This window comes from Saccopteryx leptura, chromosome 5 (assembly GCF_036850995.1).
Source record: "Saccopteryx leptura isolate mSacLep1 chromosome 5, mSacLep1_pri_phased_curated, whole genome shotgun sequence".
Taxonomy (NCBI): Eukaryota; Metazoa; Chordata; class Mammalia; order Chiroptera; family Emballonuridae; genus Saccopteryx; species Saccopteryx leptura.
The window spans coordinates 36,840,037-36,859,018 of NC_089507.1; the positions used below are offsets into that span (position 1 = coordinate 36,840,037).

Genomic DNA, 18,982 nt, shown 5'->3' on the forward strand with positions numbered 1-18,982 from the left:
CCCGCCTCCGGGGCGCAGGTTCCCGGAGAGTGGGCGGGGTAGGGGCCGGGAGGTCAGTTGGCTGCAGGGAGGGGCGGGCGCGCTGGGCACCGGGGCGGGGCAGATGCCCGGGAACTGCTCTAGGGAGACCCGGACGGCATCCGCCCCCAGGCTGAGCCCCGCCTGCCGGTACCCGAGGCCCTCCCAACTCCTCAGCCACAGCACAGGCCCCGTGCGGCCACAGCGGGACCCTCCCCGGCGCCCGCCATTGGCTGAGCCGTCGGCTCCGGCCCACACGTTGCTCCCCTCCGGCCCGCTGCCCCACTTCGCCCGCGCCTCACGGGGCTCCGCACTGGCTCCCGACGCCGCGAGGGGCGCGGCGCGCGCGGCTCGGCGCCGGGGGCGGGGCTTCGTGCAGAGCACCCGGGGATTGGCCTTGGGAGTTAGGGGGCGGGGTCGACCCGGGAGAAAACAGCGCGCGCGCAGCCCGGGTGCAGTCCCAGTCCCGAGTCTGAGCCTGCTTGAGTTGATTGCAGTATTCACTCCGGTGCTCTTTTTGTTGTTTTTTCTTCCTACCGCCGGTACCCTGGGCCAGAGCCTCCCGCTCGCTCCCGCGCAGCGCGAGCCTTCTGCCCCGCAGCGCCTGTCCCGCCTGGAGCAGCCCCGGCCTGAGCGGCGATGCGCCTCATTCAGAACATGTGCACCATCGCCGAGTACCCCGCTTCGGGCAGCGCCGCCGCTGCCGATTACTGCCTGGGGGCGGCGGGGCGCCGGCTGGTCAAGATCGCCGTGGTGGGGGCCAGCGGCGTGGGCAAGACTGGTGAGTCCTCGCACTCGGGCGAGAACCTGTTTATCTCCGGGGCTGGACGTTGCGGATAAACGAGGCAGGGGAGAGGTGGGAGCTGCAGCTGGACTGCCCCTCCGGAGGGAGCCGAGCCAGCATCGCTTCTAACCCCGTCCAACAGAGGAGGGAAATGGGATCCGGAATGGCCAGGCGACTTTCCCGGCACCACCGATACACCAGGAGTAGAACTTTGGGTTTCTTGAACCTCTGTCAGTGCCTGGCACAAAGGGGCACTTAATGAACTCTCCTCGAGGTCTTTAAGGTTAGGAAAGACTTTTGCCGGCTGGAAGGCTTAGGTGTGGCTCAGGCGGACTCAGAGGAGGGGGTGGGCTAAAGACCTTTCCAGCTGCACTGAGCCATAATTCACCGTGCCTTCCATTCCTTCTAGCCCCCTGTCCATGTGGCTGGAAGAAGGGTCAAGAAGCGGGGGTGGGGGGGTGGGGGTGGATTTCACTTGGTGGTCGGCTGACTTGCTCTGGGAGAATTGATTTCCAGGCTGGGGTTGGGGTGAAGACCAGTCTAACTTAAGTGCCCAGTTTAAGCCACTCTCCTTTCTCTTTTCTGACCTGCAGCTCTGGTGGTCCGGTTTCTCACCAAACGCTTCATCGGTGACTATGAAAGAAATGCAGGTGAGGAAGTACATACATTTGAGGAAAATGCATACCTCTAGCTTGCTCCAGTGCCGCTGTTCTCAATTTTTGGTGTCTCGCAGGCAGGGTCCTTCAGAGTGACAGTCAGCATCGGGATTTTTTTTTAAAGTCAGCATCAGGATCTTGCCACATCCAACTTCGCTTGCCTCCTCCCTGCTCCCCCCTTCCTATAACTGCCATCTGGCCTCATTCCATTCCAGACCCATTCATCATTTTATCAAGTGCCTGGAAGTATTCCTCTTGGTATGTTTTAACTATAGGGACCCCAGTTGGAAGCACCTTTTGTTCTGAAGAGGCTCTCCCTTCAAAACACTGCTGCAAAAGTCATAAAAAAAAAAAAGGATGACCCGCTCCTCCCCCCTCCGCCCCTACCCCTCTCTGCTGGCTGCCTGCCTTTCAGAGGTGACCTTTTAAAGCAAAGGCCAAAGGAGAGCAGTTGTAAACCTAAAGTTCTCTTTTCTTAACAAAGAAAAATGACTACACACTAGAATTTTAGGAGCGTTCCTGAATAAATAAGAGGACACTATTTCAAGCCCTGTGATTAAGACTAGCTATTGGAGAGGCTTAAGGGCTTTCAACCTATGTTCTGTTAGCAAATTGCTTCATTCCTTAGGCCACATGAAGTACCTGCGGGGGATTATTTGCAATGCGCTGTACAGACCATCCCCAGATAAGGCATGGCAGCCTTCTGCTTTGATGCACAGTTGGCTGTCCTGATGTCACATTTTCACTTCAGTTGGTAATGTGGGCTGTGCGTTTACTAACAAAATTTGCCGACCAAGCCATTGTATATAATAGCTAAAATATAAATATATGTCCGAGTGATAAAGTATTAAAATAAAACAGAAATCCCACACATGCTGAGCAAGAAAATGTGCTTCAAGGAACTACTTTAAATATGAAAGCTCTGCTTAAAATTAGATAAATCAGTTTCCAAAAACTTGTAAACTTTGCCCTAGTTTCAATACATTCACTAATATGGAGTAAGAATTACAGTTGTTAAAATCTGAATGAGGCCCATTAACTAGGATAAGCTATAGCTTTTGTGTGTGTGTGTGTGTGTGTGTGTGTGTGTGTGTGCATTGGTTTAGGTTATATTTTCTTTCAAAATAATAACAGTTAAAAAAATATTCCTCAATATTTTTGCGGTTGTACAAGGACATGATGGTTTAAAAAAATAAAAAAAAAATTTTTTTTTTTTGCCTTGACAGGTAATCTCTACACCAGACAAGTCCAAATAGAAGGTGAAACCCTGGCTATTCAGGTTCAGGACACTCCAGGTATCCAGGTAAGAAGCTCTGAGATAGGGCCTGGGTCAGTGGGGAATCTGCTTGGCTGTAGAATTGTTCAGTTCTCGTTGGGGAGTCAAGTCAAAGCTTTTACATGCTTGACACTTTAATTGAACCTGGCTCTCGGTGAGTCTTAACCTGGCTTAATTTGGGAGATTAGTCTGAGGGGCAGAAATCTTCCCTTAGAAGGATTCTACCCAGCAGGAAAGACCAAACCAAACACACTTGAAATTGGCAAAGTTTCTTTGCTAAGGTTAAAAAGATCACTTTTTATATTTGTGTTTTGCCATTAAAAATCAAACGTCTAGATATAGTCTCCAAATACTTGGAATCACTTTTTATTGTGGAAAGTTACTCTATAGACAAAAGAGCCATGCTAGTGTGTGTGTGTATGTGTGTGTGTGTGTGTTTTCCCTCTTGAACTGGGCAGTTATCCAGGTTTAAATGCTTCCAGCTCCTATCTTTACTTCCCCAGACTTACTGTCTAGCCAGTTAATTTCCCATTTTATGCAACTACAAAGTCTCTCTGCATGGAGTTCTCTGCAGGTCAATTTTCCACTTGAGTGTGGTGAGCAGCACTGTTATTTATTCCAACTCCATGCAGCTGGATCAACATATTGTCAAGAAAGCCAAAGTGTGTGGGGATATAACTTGTTTATGGCCTGCAACCTGGTATTACTGTCAAGGGCTCTTTTTGAATTCTCTATCCAGCCAAGCCAGGGTTCTTTTCTGAACTCGCCATTCACCTTGCCATCACCCTTCTGTTTCAGGTCCACGAGAACGGCTTGAGCTGCAACGAACAGCTGAATAGGTGCATTCGCTGGGCAGACGCTGTGGTGATCGTCTTCTCCGTCACCGACTACAAGAGCTATGAACTCATTGGCCAGCTCCACCAGCACGTCCAGCAGCTGCACCTGGGCACTCGGCTGCCTGTGGTGGTTGTGGCCAACAAAGCTGACCTATTGCACGTCAAACAGGTGGACCCTCAGCTTGGACTACAGCTGGCCAGCATGCTGGGCTGCTCATTCTATGAAGTGTCTGTGAGCGAAAATTACAATGATGTCTACAACGCTTTCCACGTCCTGTGCAAAGAAGTGAGTCACAAACAGCCGCCGAGCAGCACACCAGAGAAGCGAAGAACCTCCCTCATCCCCAGGCCCAAGTCGCCCAACATGCAGGACCTGAAGAGGAGGTTCAAGCAAGCCCTTTCTGCCAAAGTGAGGACTGTCACCTCCGTCTGAAGTAGAGGCACTCGAGGGGTTTGGTCTTCACAGGAAGAGAGCCTGAAGTTCTTCCGGTGCAGGAACGTTGAATGCTGACAGTAATTCATGGTTCCAGAAAGGGCTGGAGCAGGGAGGCCAGGAGGGCCTATGGAACTGGTGCAGGAGAGGAGGTGTTCTGAGTGGAGGACAGAACTGATGAGGCTTGAATGAGCCCACTGAGCCACCCTCTGAATATGTGAAATGTCCTCCATGTCTTTTCCTGTGGAGAGGGAGGGGGCATAATCTCTTTGGGTTTTGTCCTTAACTACCTTGTAAATGATGGTCAGTTGTAGTTTCATCGAATATATTGATGTGAGTTACAGTGGGAATGAAAGAGTGGAGTAAGCTCTCACAGGCTTTCCTTTTTTTTCTCTTCTTCTTTCTTTTCATTCTCCCCCTTCTTCTTTACAAGGAAGATTTGCATCTCTGGAACACTATTCTTTATAGTGTTTTTCTAACCTGAAGGGTACCCAGATTTCCTTTTAAAGAACAAAGAGGAAAATATTTCCTCATCCACCCCCCCCCCAAAGTGTGAGGTTTATGGGCCAAAATGTGTACCCAGACATCTTGTAAGCTTATATGGCCTGACATGGGGAGACTCCTTAGTTGGGCCTGTGTTGAGTGGTTGAGAACTCAAACTCTTCAGCTTCAGAATTTTGAGTAGTTTTGAGATTGTATAATTTTTTTTTTAAAGACTGTTGCATTAGGTACAGGAAACAAAAATTGTGTCCATTGAATTTGGTGTGGTTTGTGTAAATGGCTCATGGCAATGACGCTGGGCTGCTTCCCAAGCCTGGTTGAGTCATGGCTTACATGCAAAAACACTATCTTCCAGCGAGTGAACAGATGCACAAATCTCCTACACAGATGCACTTTACAAAGCCACTCATGCTTTGGCTTAAATTGTAATTAATTTATTTTATGTACAATAAATCTCATTTTAAAAGAGCAGATGTCAGACTTGGTCTTTATTGAAATACTCACCTTTTGTCCCTCAGACAAAGAATTAATTATTCAATATCTGAGTGTGTTGAGTTAGGCATTATGCCTTTTAAGGGTTATCTCTTAAATATCCCAAACAGAGGGCCCTGGCTGTTTGGCTCAGTGGTAGAGTGTCGGCCTGGCGTGCAGAAGTCCCGGGTTTGATTCCCGGCCAGGGCACAAAGGAGAAGTGCCCATCTGCTTCTCCACCCGTCCCCCTCTCCTTCCTCTCTGTCTCTCTCTTCCCCTCCCACAGCCAAGGCTCCACTGGAGCAAAGATGGCCTGGGCGCTGGGGATGGCTCCTTGGCCTCTGCCCCAGGCGCTAGAGTGGCTCTGGTCGCAACAGAGCGATGCCCCGGAGGGGCAGAGCATCGCCCCCTGGTGGGCGTGCCGGGTGGATCTCAGTCGGGCACATGCGGGAGTCTGTCTGACTGTCTCTCCCCGTTTCCAGCTTCAGAAAAATACAAAAAAAAAAAAAAAAAAAAAAATCCCAAACAGAGAGGTGCATTCTGCTATTATTTCCACTTTGCAGATGAGGAAACAGGCTTGCAAACAAGTTAAATATCTTGTCAAAGGCCACACCACGTGACTTGTAAACTGTAGTTTGTCTGCTGCTTTCCATTCAAGAATAGCATGTCTCCTATTCGTTTCCTTCTGATCCTCCCGGTAAGCCAGACTTGTCTGGCTCTATGCTTTATGCTGTGAAGACATCTCAGCTAAGCCTGGAAGATATTAATGCTTCCACACCAGATTACTGCTTCTCCATATATGCTTGATTTGGCAAACCTCTTTTTGGGTATGCTGCTTTTAAAAAGTGAACTTTGTTCTCATTGTAGAAGCTTTGAGCCCTTGACCTTGGCTGGTCAGCGCCCCTCCCTCTGCCACTAGACTATGCTAAAACTCAGAGCTTTCATGCGAGCTCAGTGAGTCACCGTCTTTATGGGCAAGTAATCACACCTTATATTTGTTTCAGTAGTGCTTTTACGTATCTGACCTCATTCATTTCTCCAGAGAGCCTGATGTGGAGGGTGCAGGAGGAAATCTATTTTACAGATGAGAAAAACAGGCTCTGAGTTGTGAATGATGTCCTCACACTTACACAAAGGACGTGAATCAATGTCTTCAGACTAAATTGTAAACTTAAAAATAAGAAGGCCTTTTATATTAAAAGGCAAACAAGTGTTTATTTGAGGTATTCAGGAGTCATTAATGTTTCAATTAGGAGACAAATGCAATGGGTATTAATGAGAAAGGGAAGAGAACAGTTATATTAATGGAGGAAGGCATTTCTCTTGGTGCAGATAACAGTGATGTTCATTCTGTTTTTAATTTTCATGCCTGTAGTCATCAGTCCGGTAGTCATCTTGTTATCTTTGTAAATAGTTCTTTAGGAAACAAGGTTGCCTAGGTGCAGTCCAAACGTCATTTTGCCCCGTCTTTAACATTCCAGGGGTTGAGGTATAAGACACGCAAGGCGGTTCCTTGGGCGTGGCAGCTCTGGCTCCATTTTAAAGTGGCTCCATTTATATTATTGTTTAAAATATTCAGTGTTCCCAATCCTTTATAAGATTTTATATGTACAATACTGTTGCAAATGCAGGGCTGTGGGACGCAGCCAAAATGAAGAGCTATTGAGGGCCTGCTATGGCGCGGTGCCAGACTTTAAACTCTGTTTTGTCACAGGGTAAACGCCCTCCCTGCTCTTGACAGGCCTTTTGTGGATGCCCCAAACCTTACCTTATACGGAAGGCAATTTTTTTATACTTCAAGCCTAACTTAACCTCGGAGGAGGGAGTGTGTGTTGGGGTGAGGGAAGGAAATGGTGCTAACATGAGATTCTAAAAACATCTTAAATTAGAGTGAGTGACAAGTATCTCCAACTAGCTTCTGTTTGCCTTCATGTCTGTGTATTCTATTTGGTTGTATTAATAATGTCCAGTGAGCCTGACCTGTGGTGGCGCAGTGGATAAAGTGTCGACCTGGAACACTGAGGTAACCGGTTTGTAAACCTAGGCTTGCCTGGTCAAGGGGCACATATAGGAGTTGATGCTTCCTGCTCCTCCTCCCTACTCTCTCTCTCTTTCTCTCTCTCTCTCTCTCTCTCTCTCTCTCTCTCTCTCAATCCTGTCTCTCTAAAAATGAATAAATAAAATCTAAAAAAAAAAAATGTCCAGCGAGTGAAAGGTTAAACTTTGTGTACTTAACAATGGTCTTCTACCAATGTTCTGGAATTAAAGATAGAGAATTTTCCTGTGGCTTTATTTTGCAAAGGCGCTGGGCAGTGCTGCCCCTCTGTGTATTACTGGCACATGGCTCCCTCCCCTCTTATTTTCCATCTCTTCCAGGGGCGTGCAGACCCTGTGCAGACCTCTCCTGCTGCTTGCTGAACTGCAAGCTGCACCTCACTTCACCTTAGAAGTTCGGGCTAGAAGGCCCTGCCCGGATAGCTCGGTTGGTTAGAGCATCATTCTGATATGCCAAGATTGTAAATTCAGTCTCCGGTCAGGGCACATACAGGAACAGATCGATGTTCCTGTTTCTCTCTCTCTCATTACGGTCCTCTCTCTCTAAAATTAATAATTGGAAAAAAAAGAAAAAGAAAAAGATGGGCTGGAAGGGGTCTGAGAAATCTACCTCATTCAGAGGGACAGAATGGTTTGTTCAAGGCCACACTCAAGGGTGGGGGGGGTGGGGAAGGGAGAAAGAGAGAGAGCTGGAAACCACCCAAGTCCCAGTTCTGTCCACTGTCTCAGGCTGACACGACTATTTATAGTTCCAGAATATATCACGTTTTTTTCTTATGAATTTTAGCTTCACATTCATTACCTTTGCTCCTCTCATTATTAGTATCTCTTAACCCTTGTTTGTCACTTTTAAATTACTTGTTCTTTTTTAAGATTCCTTTAATTGGTCCCTTCTATAGGCATTTTATTTTACTATATTTATTTTTTTATTTTTTAGTGAGAGAGACACACACAGAGACAAGAGAAACAGAGAGACAGGAATTCTTCATTGCAGCACCTTAGTTGTTCATTGCTTTCTCATATGGGCCTTGATCAGGGGCTCCAGCTGAGCCAGTGACCTCTTGCTCAAGCCAGCGACACTGGGCTCACACCAGTGACATTGAGTTTCAAGCCAGCAACCTTTGGGCTCAAGCCAGCGACCACATGGTCATATCCATGATCCCATGCTCAAGCCAGCAACCTCATGCTCAAGCTGGTGAGCCTGCACTCAAGCCAGCTTGAATCTGTAATCTAAGTGTCCTAGGTCAACACTTTATCCACTGCACTACCACTGGTCAGGCACTATAGGCATTTTATAGATATAATTCTTATATTGGACTATGAAGTGTTTATCATTTCTCCCATTTTACAGAAAAAGTAATTGAGGCCACAAAGTGTACACGATTGGCCAATATCCCATGACCAGAAAATGGCTGAGTGTGGATTTCAGTGCAGCTTTGTCTCCAAGCCCTATAGCCTTTCATGGCACACAGTAAGCATTCAAAGTGTTTTTATATTTCTGGACTACAACCACAGGGCGCTAGGAACACCCCTCTCCCACCTGCTGTGCCACCTGGGTGAGGGCAGGGAGGGGTGCATGTGTGCTCATGGAGGGTGGAGAAGGGAATGGAGAAAGGAAAGGAATTAGAATTTATTGAACATTTAAATTTATTGAGATTATAAATGAGCTCTTTTAATCTTTTGAAGAATCCTGTGAGGAAGGTAATAATGACTTCTATTTTAAAGGTGAGAAAACGGAGGCTCAGTGAGATTAAATAACCTGTTTAGGGCCATACAGGGAGTTACAATTACTGTTCCTACATATTGAAAACCTATGTGCCAGGCACTGTATGAGTGCTTCTTCACACCAACTCCACACTCCATTGTTAGTCCCCCTACAGATACGGGCATGCGAGGACAGGATCCGAAGAATCCAGTAGCTGGATCGGCTTTGAAGTGGCAGGTTCAGGACTCCCCCCAGGTCTGTCGGATGCCCCAGCCTAGACCCTGGCAGCTGGCCACAGCTTCCCAGCTCTGCTCTAAGCAAATCGCCTTCGGAGCGCTCCTCTTTGTCTTCCCCACGCTGCCCTTCCCTGCCCCGGCCCCTGTCTCCCGTCTCGCTCCTCCATCTCCCTGTTGCTACTACGGCTACGGCTCCTCCCTGGCGGAGGCCGCCTGGCTGCCGCAGCCACATCTGCTGTTGCCATCAGCCGGCTGCTCGCTGGCCTGCAGTCCCCGCTCAGTAATAAAGACGTCCAGGCAGGGGCGGGGGCCCAGCCCACAGCCATAGCCCGTCTGCCTCAGAACCGGATCCTTGTCTGTCGTGATGTCTGGCTTTCGAGTTTCCTCCCTGCAGCTAATCAAAACCATTCGGAACTCTGCAGCCTGCCCGGCGCGGCGCGGTGAGGAGCTGGCGAAGGCCCCTCAGCCCGCCCGGCCCCTCGGCCGGCCGCTGGCACTGGCTCGCCCAGCACGTCGCCCACCAGCTACCCCCAGCTCTGGGCATATTTACAGTCAGCCCTTCGTGCTGGTGAAATATGGGACTTCAACATTCACCTTACGTTCCAAAGCGGGAGACAACCAGTGTGTTTTCTGGATACATGAACAAGCTCGTGGCAACTCACTGAAAACTGAGCAGTTGGGTAGCTCCTGGTCCTGCCTCAGCATCCGGGAGGGAAGTGGGGCTGCCCCAAGTCTGCCCAGAAGTCAAGACAGGGCTCTCCGGAACGGCCCAGAGGGAACTGTAGGGCTCTAGATATTCACTTATAATAAATAACCCAGGGACCCAGGAACGCTAGTGTTTTCTGTACTCCTTTCAATATCTAAAGAGAGAAGTTTTCTAAAGTCGTTATCATCCTCACTTCCCACCTAACTTGGTGAGAAGAGAAGGGGATTAGGTTTATTACCGAGGGTGGCGATCCCAGCCACCACCCACCATGCTCCCTTCGCAAATTCCCTCCATCATCTGGTCTTTTCTTTGAAAATTCCTTTAAAAAATTAGAGATGGAGTTCATCTTCATGTCCCTTGGGTAGGAATAGCAGACAACAGTTGTGATACTGGATTATTTGTTGTTGAGATTATGTTTCTGGTAACCAGGGTAAAATAAATAATAGTGGTCTTAGGGGGAGCTTGATGGAATTCTTTGTTATTGGAATAACCTTGTGATGGAGGGGGCCCTGGTGTAAACAGAGCCATTTCCATAAGCCCTGGCCCTCTGGGGACAGCCCTTCGCTGCCTGCTGCAGCTCCCCAGAAGTCCCAAACACTTTGCTGTGCCCACTTTGTGTGCCAGGGAGTGGACTCCAGAAGGAGGGTCAACAAAGGTGAAGTCAATTGCTACAGATCTCCACCCCTCTATCAGTTGTGCTGAGAGAGTGGCCTGCAGGAGCTCGGCGGAAGGTTTGCCATTGTAGCTGCTTGTTTTGACTCTGGCTGCCAGAGTTTAGGTGGTGAACACTCAGACACAGCCCCAGAGAGGACAAACTCAGCATTGCCACTCAGTTTGGCTTTTGAAGCCACCTTTAGGTGGCTGACATCTGGGAGGGGGAAAGTCCTTTTAGAATTGGTACATTTGGGTGAAGTTCAAACGCTAAGTCAGGGTGTCAGTCTCAGAATCCATGCAATTACTTCATGGCTAATATTAGCAATGGAGAAAGTTCAGTTAGAGACATAGGCCCTGCGTGAGCAAGCAATAGACATTTACAACAATAGTGACTGACGTGTTCTCAGCCAGCTTGCCTTGTGCCATACTCTGAGTGCTTTGCAAGTTTAATTCTTTTGATTTTTACAACCCAGCATGCTAGTTTCTATCACTGCCTGATTTCAGTCAACTGAGACCAGGAGACATGAGCTTCTATGAGGACGACGTGGGATTGGAACCCATGTCACTGAGTCAGGCTGCAGGCCCTGCTCCTGGCCTCTGGGCTGCACTATCTTGGATGTATGTGGGACTGAGGCATTATCCCTCCATTTTCTCATCTGTGGATCCACCCCAGGGATGCCTCAGGTTTTCTCTTTATTATCCTCCTGTTGAGACTGTATCATTTTGTGAGGCGTCTTCCTCGGTGGCCCCAGCAGTAACTACATAGGTTCCTGATGTTACGTGCCAGCTGCTGTGTTAGGGATGGCTTTCTCCACAGCAACTCTCTCATGAGGTAGGTCCTTTCATTGCTGCCTGGATTTTACAGGTGGAGGCACTGCGGCTTGGAGACCCACAATGTTGTAAGTGGCAGAGCTGAGACTTAAACCCAGAGGAGACTTTGGAGCTCAGGTCTAACCACCGTTCCTTCACAGAGGGCCAAGAGCTGGGCCTGTTTCCACTCCACCCCCTCCTGTCCCTGGGCCGGGAGCCGCAGAGGCTCCAAGAAGGCCTGCCCAGGGGCCGATGTGCTATTTTCTGAGGCCCCTCTCTTTCGTTACCTGCTGAAGGCTCTTTGAGGAATTTATATCAAGTTTCCATCATGTTCCTGCTTTTCACTGAAGAGGCAGTGCTCCGCCCTGGGCCTCCTACCTTCTCCTTCAGACCCAGCTCTGATCACCACGAACTTCTTCCATCTGACCTTTTCTCCAAAGCCTTCCACCCGGTTGCCTGCCTTGCTCACTCAGCTCCTCCAACTCGTGGCCGCAGAGAAGCGGAAAGATGACCGTAAACCAAACTTCTGACATTTCCCTGCACCATTCAGAGACCACCTCCGGCCATATTTAATATAGTATTGAGAGCATTATTGGGACACAGGAACTGCTGAATGGTAACATTTACAATCAGGAACTTCCTCCACTTGTCATCTCAGATTAGAAGCTCTTGCATGTTCCTTTTTAAAAGGCAAAAAAAAAAAAAGTTGCAAAAATATATTAAAGCCATAAAATTAATACACAAATACATGTTTGCAGTGAAGAAATTCAAACACAGAAGTATATACCAAGACGAGACCTTCAGGGTTGACAACGGCTTGATCCAGAAGAGCTAGAACCTGGAAACAACCCAAACGTTCAAGAGGTAAGTGGATAGGCCCTGGCCGGTTGGCTCAGCGGTAGAGTGTCAGCCTGGCGTGCGGGGGACCCAGGTTCGATTCCTGGCCAGGGCACATAGGAGAAGCACCCATTTGCTTCTCCACCCCCCCCTCCTTCCTCTCTGTCTCTCTCTTCCCCTCCCGCAGCCAAGGCTCCATTGGAGCAAAGATGGCCCGGGTGCTGGGGATGGCTCCTTGGCCTCTGCCCCAGGCGCTAGAGTGGCTCTGGTCGGGGCAGAGCGACGCCCCAGAGGGGCAGAGCATCACCCCCTGGTGGGCAGAGCATCGCCCCTGGTGGGCGTGCCGGGTGGATCCCGGTCGGGCGCATACGGGAGTCTGTCTGACTGTCTCTCCCCGTTTCCAGCTTCAGAAAAATACAAAAAAAAAAAAAAAGAGGTAAGTGGATAGACAAATGTCATCGTTTGTACAACGGAACACCATCCATCAATAAAAAGAATAAAAGGAGAAAACGACCGATGCACAACAACATGGATGAATCTCAGAAACATTTTACCGAGTGAAAGAAGCCAGATATAAGAGTACAAACTGTACGATTCATTTTTGTGCAATTCTAGAAAAGGCAAAACCAGTATCTACTTTCAGAAAGCAAATCAGTGTTTTCCTGGGGCTGGAGGTGGATGAGGAAAACTGACTGTAAAAGGCCACAAGGGAATCTTTACAGATGGTGGAAATGTTCTATTTTGTTTTTTATTGTGGTGACAGTTACACGGGTAATCACAATTGTTAAAACTCGATGCCTTGCGCATTTCAAACAAGACCATTTTCATTGCGTGTAAATTATACTACAATAAAGTAGATTAAAATTCATTTTTTATCAAAACAAACAAGACAATAAGATTATGAGCTGCTGAGTAGGCTGTAATTAAGTACATAGTTACTAAATAAGAAATACTTGAATGTATAAAAAAACATAGCAAGCTCCTCCCTTCTCTTAGCCCTCTCATTCTACACTCCTTCCCAGAGGTAGCCACTTGTTAGCAGTTTGGTTCTTATATTTCCAAAAAAGTTTCCTTTTTGCAGATAGACATATGGTTTAAAACTTAACCTTGAGCAGATACTCACACAGCGCCCGATCATCAGAAGCACCAGCTGCTCATTCTGTGAGAACCGCGGAGTCTGGGACGTGTCTGACCCGTTCACCACCACTGCCGGAACCTAGCAGAGTGCCTGGAACACGCCAGGTGCTCACCGACATTTGGGAAGGAATGGGACAACTGACTGAATGAGTGAACGCAGATTTGAGACCCATAATAGGTTACTTCTGAATTTTTTTTGTTTTATAAAATAGTGATTTCTGCTTCAATGGTCATTTCTTTGGGACTGCTGCCATTTTCTTATTAAAACACAAACTTCTGTACAGGTATTATACAGGTATTAGCAAAATCAAAGGAGCATCTGAGGTCTCCAGTATGGAGCACCATGAAAGAACTGGTGTGAAGTGGAAACCATACTTGGACTAAAAAAAAAAGAAGAAGAAGAAGAAAGGAATGTCAGTGTCTATAAAACCTGCTTTGATTATGTCTCAGAATGACTTCCAACTTCACAGTTTTTTTTTTTCACAAAGTGGCAGTGTTTTGTCAAGAACCATTTAATCCACACTGGACACTCTGTTTCAACTTTATTCCTTTATTACAAACACCTTTTAGAGATGTTAGAAATTTCCATCAACCACACACCTACAAATGTCTGGGTTAATTTTTACCAGAATTCTTATATAATTTAACAAAATGGATCTAGATTTTTTTTCTGCTATATCCAGAAGGAATATTGAGACTTATAGAAAAGAAAGCTTTATATTTCAATAGAAACTAAATCACAAAAGTCACAGGGGTTGGGGTCCAAATGTCGACTCCCTGAGACCAGATATCTTGACTGGGGTCATCCTCTGGGAGCGGAGGAGCCTTGTTTGGGCAGAGACAGCCTCCCGCCCCCTCCCTCCCGCTGGGTTCCACAAAGGCGGGTGTGCAGGCGGGAACAATGCGGCCCTTTGTCACGCGGGCTGATTTACAACCGGAGCAGTCCTAGTCCATACTCTCTCCCTGCCTCCCCCTTTCAAAAATGTCTCAGATCAGGACAGAAGCAAAGCTTCAGATCCTATTTGCAATGTTCCCTCCTCAGTAATGTAATCTTAAGAAAAAAAAACAAACTGGCCTCACATTTATAATTCTAAAGCATGTCCAGTTTCTTCTGTAGCAACTACAGATCAAAGGGCTTGCACTCTACCAACGCTCACCAGCAGGCACTTATTTAGAATTATTGAGCTTGCAGGTGGAATCCGGAAGATCGCAAATAGAGGATTAAGAATACAGGGGAGTTACTACAAATCAGGCCAGCTGAGAGACAGTCTGACACCATTAGAAGAATGAAAATAATTTTTTTTTTTTAAGAATCACAGGAATGCAAGCAAATTCTTTTGCTGTGTGCTTCTCAAGACCCTTCGGACAGAATTCAGTCACGCCAACACCAGTACCAGGGACACTGGGTTTGGAGGCGTGTCCTGAATGCTGACAGATGTAGTATTGGCATTGCCATCGTGGGTAGGTCTCATCTTCTTAGGAGATGCTCAGAAGCCAATGTCTGGGTGCAGCCGGTCCGTTGCGAATAACAGCTCAGGCACGTCAAGCGGCTTCAGGAGTCGCGTGGAGAGCACGATGACCTAACAACAGGAGGGGAAACACACGCAGACAGTTAGGAAGTCATCTCAGGCGATCAGACGATGAGAAATAAAATGCAACACACTTCTTTGCGGGGAGGCATGGAGTGTGCCCTGCGGAGAACAGGCAGAAGGCGGCGGCAGCTCCAGGGCCACCGGATGCCAGTGTCCCGGGTGGAACAAGGGTGCGCAGTCTGGGAAGGGCGGCCTGTGGGCAGCAGGCTGTGCCTACTGACCCTTTAACCAGCGGGCACTGAGAAAGGCGAGCCCAGTCACCTCCTTGCTGCTGAGTTGAACTTGATCGTACTGCCACATTGCGACTCAGTCATTTGACCTTGATGCCGAGGTTTCTCCTCCATCAGCGAGCAGGAGAAGGCACCCCCAAGAGGTAAATGCTGTGGTGGGTAATAACGATGGGGATTGTAGTAATTTCCTAGTACCCCAAACTGGGTGGCTTAAAGGACAGAAATTTACTGTGTCAGAAGTCCAAGATCAAGGTGCTGCTGGCATGACCGGTTGGCTCCTTGTAAAGGTTCTGGGGGGGGGGGGTTCTGCTCCATGCTTCCCTCTCAGCATCCCGTGTCTTCACACGGTCTCTCTTCTCCGTGTCTGTCTCTGTGTCCAGATCTCCCCTTTGTGTTAGGACACGGTCATGATAAGTGACTTCATCTTAATCATCTACAAAGACCCATTTCCAAATAAGGTTACATTCACAGGTCCTAGGGGTTCAGACCTCAACATCTTTTGGGAGGGGGACATAATTCAACCCATAACAATGATGATGATGCTGCTGGCAGCTAATATTTGATCAGTTCTTATAACGTGCCAGCCGAGAATGATCTCATTTAATATCCACTTAGCTTTCACAACAACCCTATGAAATTTTCAGGGACATATTATTATTTTTATTTTGGAGGTAAGGAGAAAAAAGTACAGGAAAGTTAAGAAACTTGCCCAAAGACACAAAAAGAATAGTTACGTCAGGATTCCAAAGACAGGCTGGCTCCAAAATCAAGTGACTGTCTGGTCACTTTTCTATAGTCCAGGGCTCAGGCCAGGCTCCTGTCCTCTCCGTGCCCACATGGACTTGTGGGCCTCTCGGGCCTGTCTCTGTGACAGGTGACCCTTCCCGCTGCCCTCGGTCCGGTCTTTCCTCCGGGGCAGAGTTGTCTCTGCAGCTCGGGGAGGGCTTGTCCCCTCGGGCTGGCTGGGGCTCTGGGTGCTTGGTAAGAGGTTCTGCACAGGCAGGTGTGGAGCACCCACTGGATGAGGCGGTGACGAGGGGAAGTGGGCGGGGGAGGTTCTAGAATCAGAATTCAGAGCCTAGCACCTGAGTGAAGACCATTGCAAGGCCGGCAGCCGGCAGCCTCACGTGGCCACACCGCCCGGCTGTGCGCCTCTTGGGAGAGTGCAAGTCGGTACACTCTTCACTTTCTCCCCTCCCACCCCCCAAAGTTGTCCCAGGTGTAACCAAACCAGTGAATTAGCCAACTCCCATTTCCCAGCTCACTGGCCCAAAACAGTCCGCACACTCTGCTGCGGAGCGAGCGGAGGGGATGAAGTCAGGGCTGGAGAAGAGAGAAAGAGCACTTTATAGTTCTCTTGTTGTTAACAAAAAAAAATGAGGGTTATTGATGTTTTTTGTTTAAAACAAATATTAGAAACAGCTATTAAACATATAGGGCTCATGTCAGCCCAGTCATGTCTTAGGCAGAAAAAACTACACTGAAATCTGTGCTCACATTTTTCTCTGAGAGCCACATGACGAGAGTTTGAGGGCAGTGAGCGAGAGCTGGCCTCCCCTGGCACCCACACCCAGGGCGGGGACACCACTGGACTGTGTGGCTCTGGAGAGGGTCCTACTGGCTCCTCAGGGACTTCTCGGCCCCGCCTGACCGCTGGCTAGTGGCGGCACCCCCAGCAGACCCCCGGAGCTCAGCCCCGCCTGACCGCTGGCTAGGGGCGGCACCCCCAGCAGACCCCCGGAGCTCAGCCCCGCCTGACCGCTGGCTAGTGGCGGCACCCCCAGCAGACCCCCGGAGCTCAGCCCCCTGCTGACTGGCAGCCCTGAGGAACAGTTGCCTGACTTGGAGCCTCCACCTGCCTCTCCCAGAAGGACAGCCCCAAGCTCAGGGCTCTGCGGTAAGGCTTACTTACGTAAGGTCAACTGCATCGGGCACGGGAGGTGCTCAGCAGTCGTGAGCTGCCATTTTATTGTGGCCTGATGATGGGTCATAGGCCTCCTTTTGAATTTTATGACGGCTAAGAACTCACTAAGAAATAGGCATATGTTCCTATTTGATCCACACAAGACTCTGGATCGAGTTTCAGGGGAGGTTCGTGGACAACTAGGATTCATAGACCACAAGCTCAGAAACACTTCTGCCTTTGTGACTTGCTCCTCTGCACCACTGCCAGCCTCTAAGTCCTTAGTGTCAGTGCCAAGATGGCAGCCTCCTCCCTGGCTGAGGTGGGGGCAGGTGGAAAGGCTAGAGGGAGTCTCTCAGGATGCTTCAAGTCTTGTTGGCAGGACTGAGGGGCTGGGAGGGAAAAAGCTCCCGACTCAGTTGATGCTGACCCTCCTAGAGCAGTGGTAACTGAGCCGAGAGCATCACTCTCAGCTGCACGCTGGGCTTCCAGCCACGCCGAGAGAGACTCTGGGTTTGGTCACCTCCACCGAGCTGCAACCAGAGGCCAGGCCCCTCACATCTAAACAAGCAGGTAGTTACACAGCGTGTGGGTGTCTGGGCCTGCTCTGTGGTGGGCTGAAGAGAAACAGATGGCAAACAGGCAGCATGTGAGGTACGTTAGGGGCCCTGGGAGGAGGGGAGAAAGCAGCGCTGAGACCGGGGCTCTAGCCAGATTGCATAGTGGTTAAGAAGAGCACAGGCTTAGGAGTGTCCATGCTGAGTTGGACCCCAGCTGGGCCACTTGCCAGACAAATGACTCAAGAGAAGTTGCTTAATCACTGAGACTCGATTTTCTTGTCTGTGAAGTAGGAATAGTGACATCCACTTCATATGATTATTATGAGGGTCAAATGTGAACATATATGCAAAATATTTTGCATGATGGTAGGCTCTCGAGGGGCTTAACATGGTAGCTGCCATTGCTGTCCTCCTCCTCATTGCCACCTCACTGGCTTTATCCTCTGCAGTATTCCCTCTGTTTGGCACACAGCAGTCACTGGGGCTGATGGAGCAGGGGCTGGGGGAGACATCCTCCCCTAGTGAATCTGATCCTTTTACTCAGGGGCTTAAAATCCTCACTGTCTCCTCCTTGCCCTTTGAAAGCCCGACCACTTAGAGCATTTCAGGACTTAAGAATGTGATACACACCGCACGCAGCCCCTGCCACCAACCCCCCTCGCCATCACGTCCACATTCTAGCCACCGTCACTACTTTCAGCTTCACAACTGGAATCTGGAGATGCTTCTTTGTCTGGAACATGAGTTCCCTCATTCTTTGTCTGAAGACCTCTCATCTGCTCAGGCATCACCACCTCCAGGAAGCCTTCTTGGACATCCCCCACCCGTCAAGACGGACTGTATTCCCATGGCTGTTGGTATCACCCTGTCCTCCCCGTTTCCTTAACTGAGTCTTTTTATTGTGTCTTAGCATAAGACCTGATCAGATTAGGTCTTCGATCAGATCACTATTGAGTTAGTGAATGATTAAGTGAATGAACAAAAACAGTAAGACAATGGAGGAGGCAGTGAGTTTAGCAACGGTCAGCAGGGAGTTTCTCTAGTAAAAGACAGCTCACATAGCTCTGGGTAAATTTGTTTCACATCAATTCAACTAAAAGCCTATTCATGTCACATTCCCGTTTTGCAGGACATGCAGGACTGCACTGCTGACATTTCAGTTACAATGCAACAGCTGATGGTCCTTAAGCGTTTTCATATCTCGGGCATCTTTTGGTTTTCAGATTGCTTTTGAGAATTTTCAGAGGTTATATTTTTTGCCCCCTGTTCAACTGATGGCATTTCTGCATTACTTTGTTAAATATAGTCCTGCATATTCTAAAAATTAAGGCAAATGGAGGAAAAAGGCACTCAAAAATGACAAAGAAAAAGCTGAAGAGAGTCTGAAACTAGCCTGTGATTTAGGAAATGTAAATTTGATAAACACAGTAATCAAATGTGTGATATTGGGCAAAGTGAGTGTTAGAGAATTCCTCTCAGAGACCTGGCTTTTCCCAGGCAGCCAAGACCACTGATGGAAACTGCCATTTGTGAGACGGGGTGGAGGACACCAGGTCCTCTGAGAGGGACGGGTCAGCCTTTG

General features: G+C 48.6%; 2 protein-coding genes across 2 annotated transcripts in view; one reads left to right on the forward strand and one right to left on the reverse strand.

Annotated features, from left to right (window-relative positions):
* Nucleotides 1-489: 489 nt before the first annotated feature.
* RASL11B (RAS like family 11 member B) lies at nt 490-4,977 on the forward strand. The gene is made up of 4 exons (XM_066385978.1): nt 490-799; nt 1,396-1,452; nt 2,685-2,761; nt 3,533-4,977. Exons 1-4 carry the CDS (start codon nt 658-660, stop codon nt 4,001-4,003), a joined length of 747 nt encoding a protein of 248 aa, XP_066242075.1. The 5' UTR covers nt 490-657; the 3' UTR covers nt 4,004-4,977.
* Nucleotides 4,978-13,656: 8,679 nt separating this feature from the next.
* Nucleotides 13,657-18,982, reverse strand: part of SCFD2 (sec1 family domain containing 2) — a 400,811-nt gene continuing 395,485 nt past the window's right edge. The window contains exon 9 of the mRNA XM_066385304.1: nt 13,657-14,695. Coding sequence (XP_066241401.1) covers nt 14,603-14,695 — 93 coding nt within the window. The 3' untranslated portion in view covers nt 13,657-14,602. The remainder of the gene's footprint in view (nt 14,696-18,982) is intronic.

Coding starts and splice junctions, on each gene's coding strand:
- RASL11B (XM_066385978.1), top strand. CDS start 658: ATGCGCCTCATTCAGAACATGTGCACCATCGCCGAGTACCCCGCTTCG. Junction 800..1,395: donor CAGCGGCGTGGGCAAGACTG/GTGAGTCCTCGC, acceptor TCTGACCTGCAG/CTCTGGTGGTCCGGTTTCTC. Junction 1,453..2,684: donor TGACTATGAAAGAAATGCAG/GTGAGGAAGTAC, acceptor TTGCCTTGACAG/GTAATCTCTACACCAGACAA.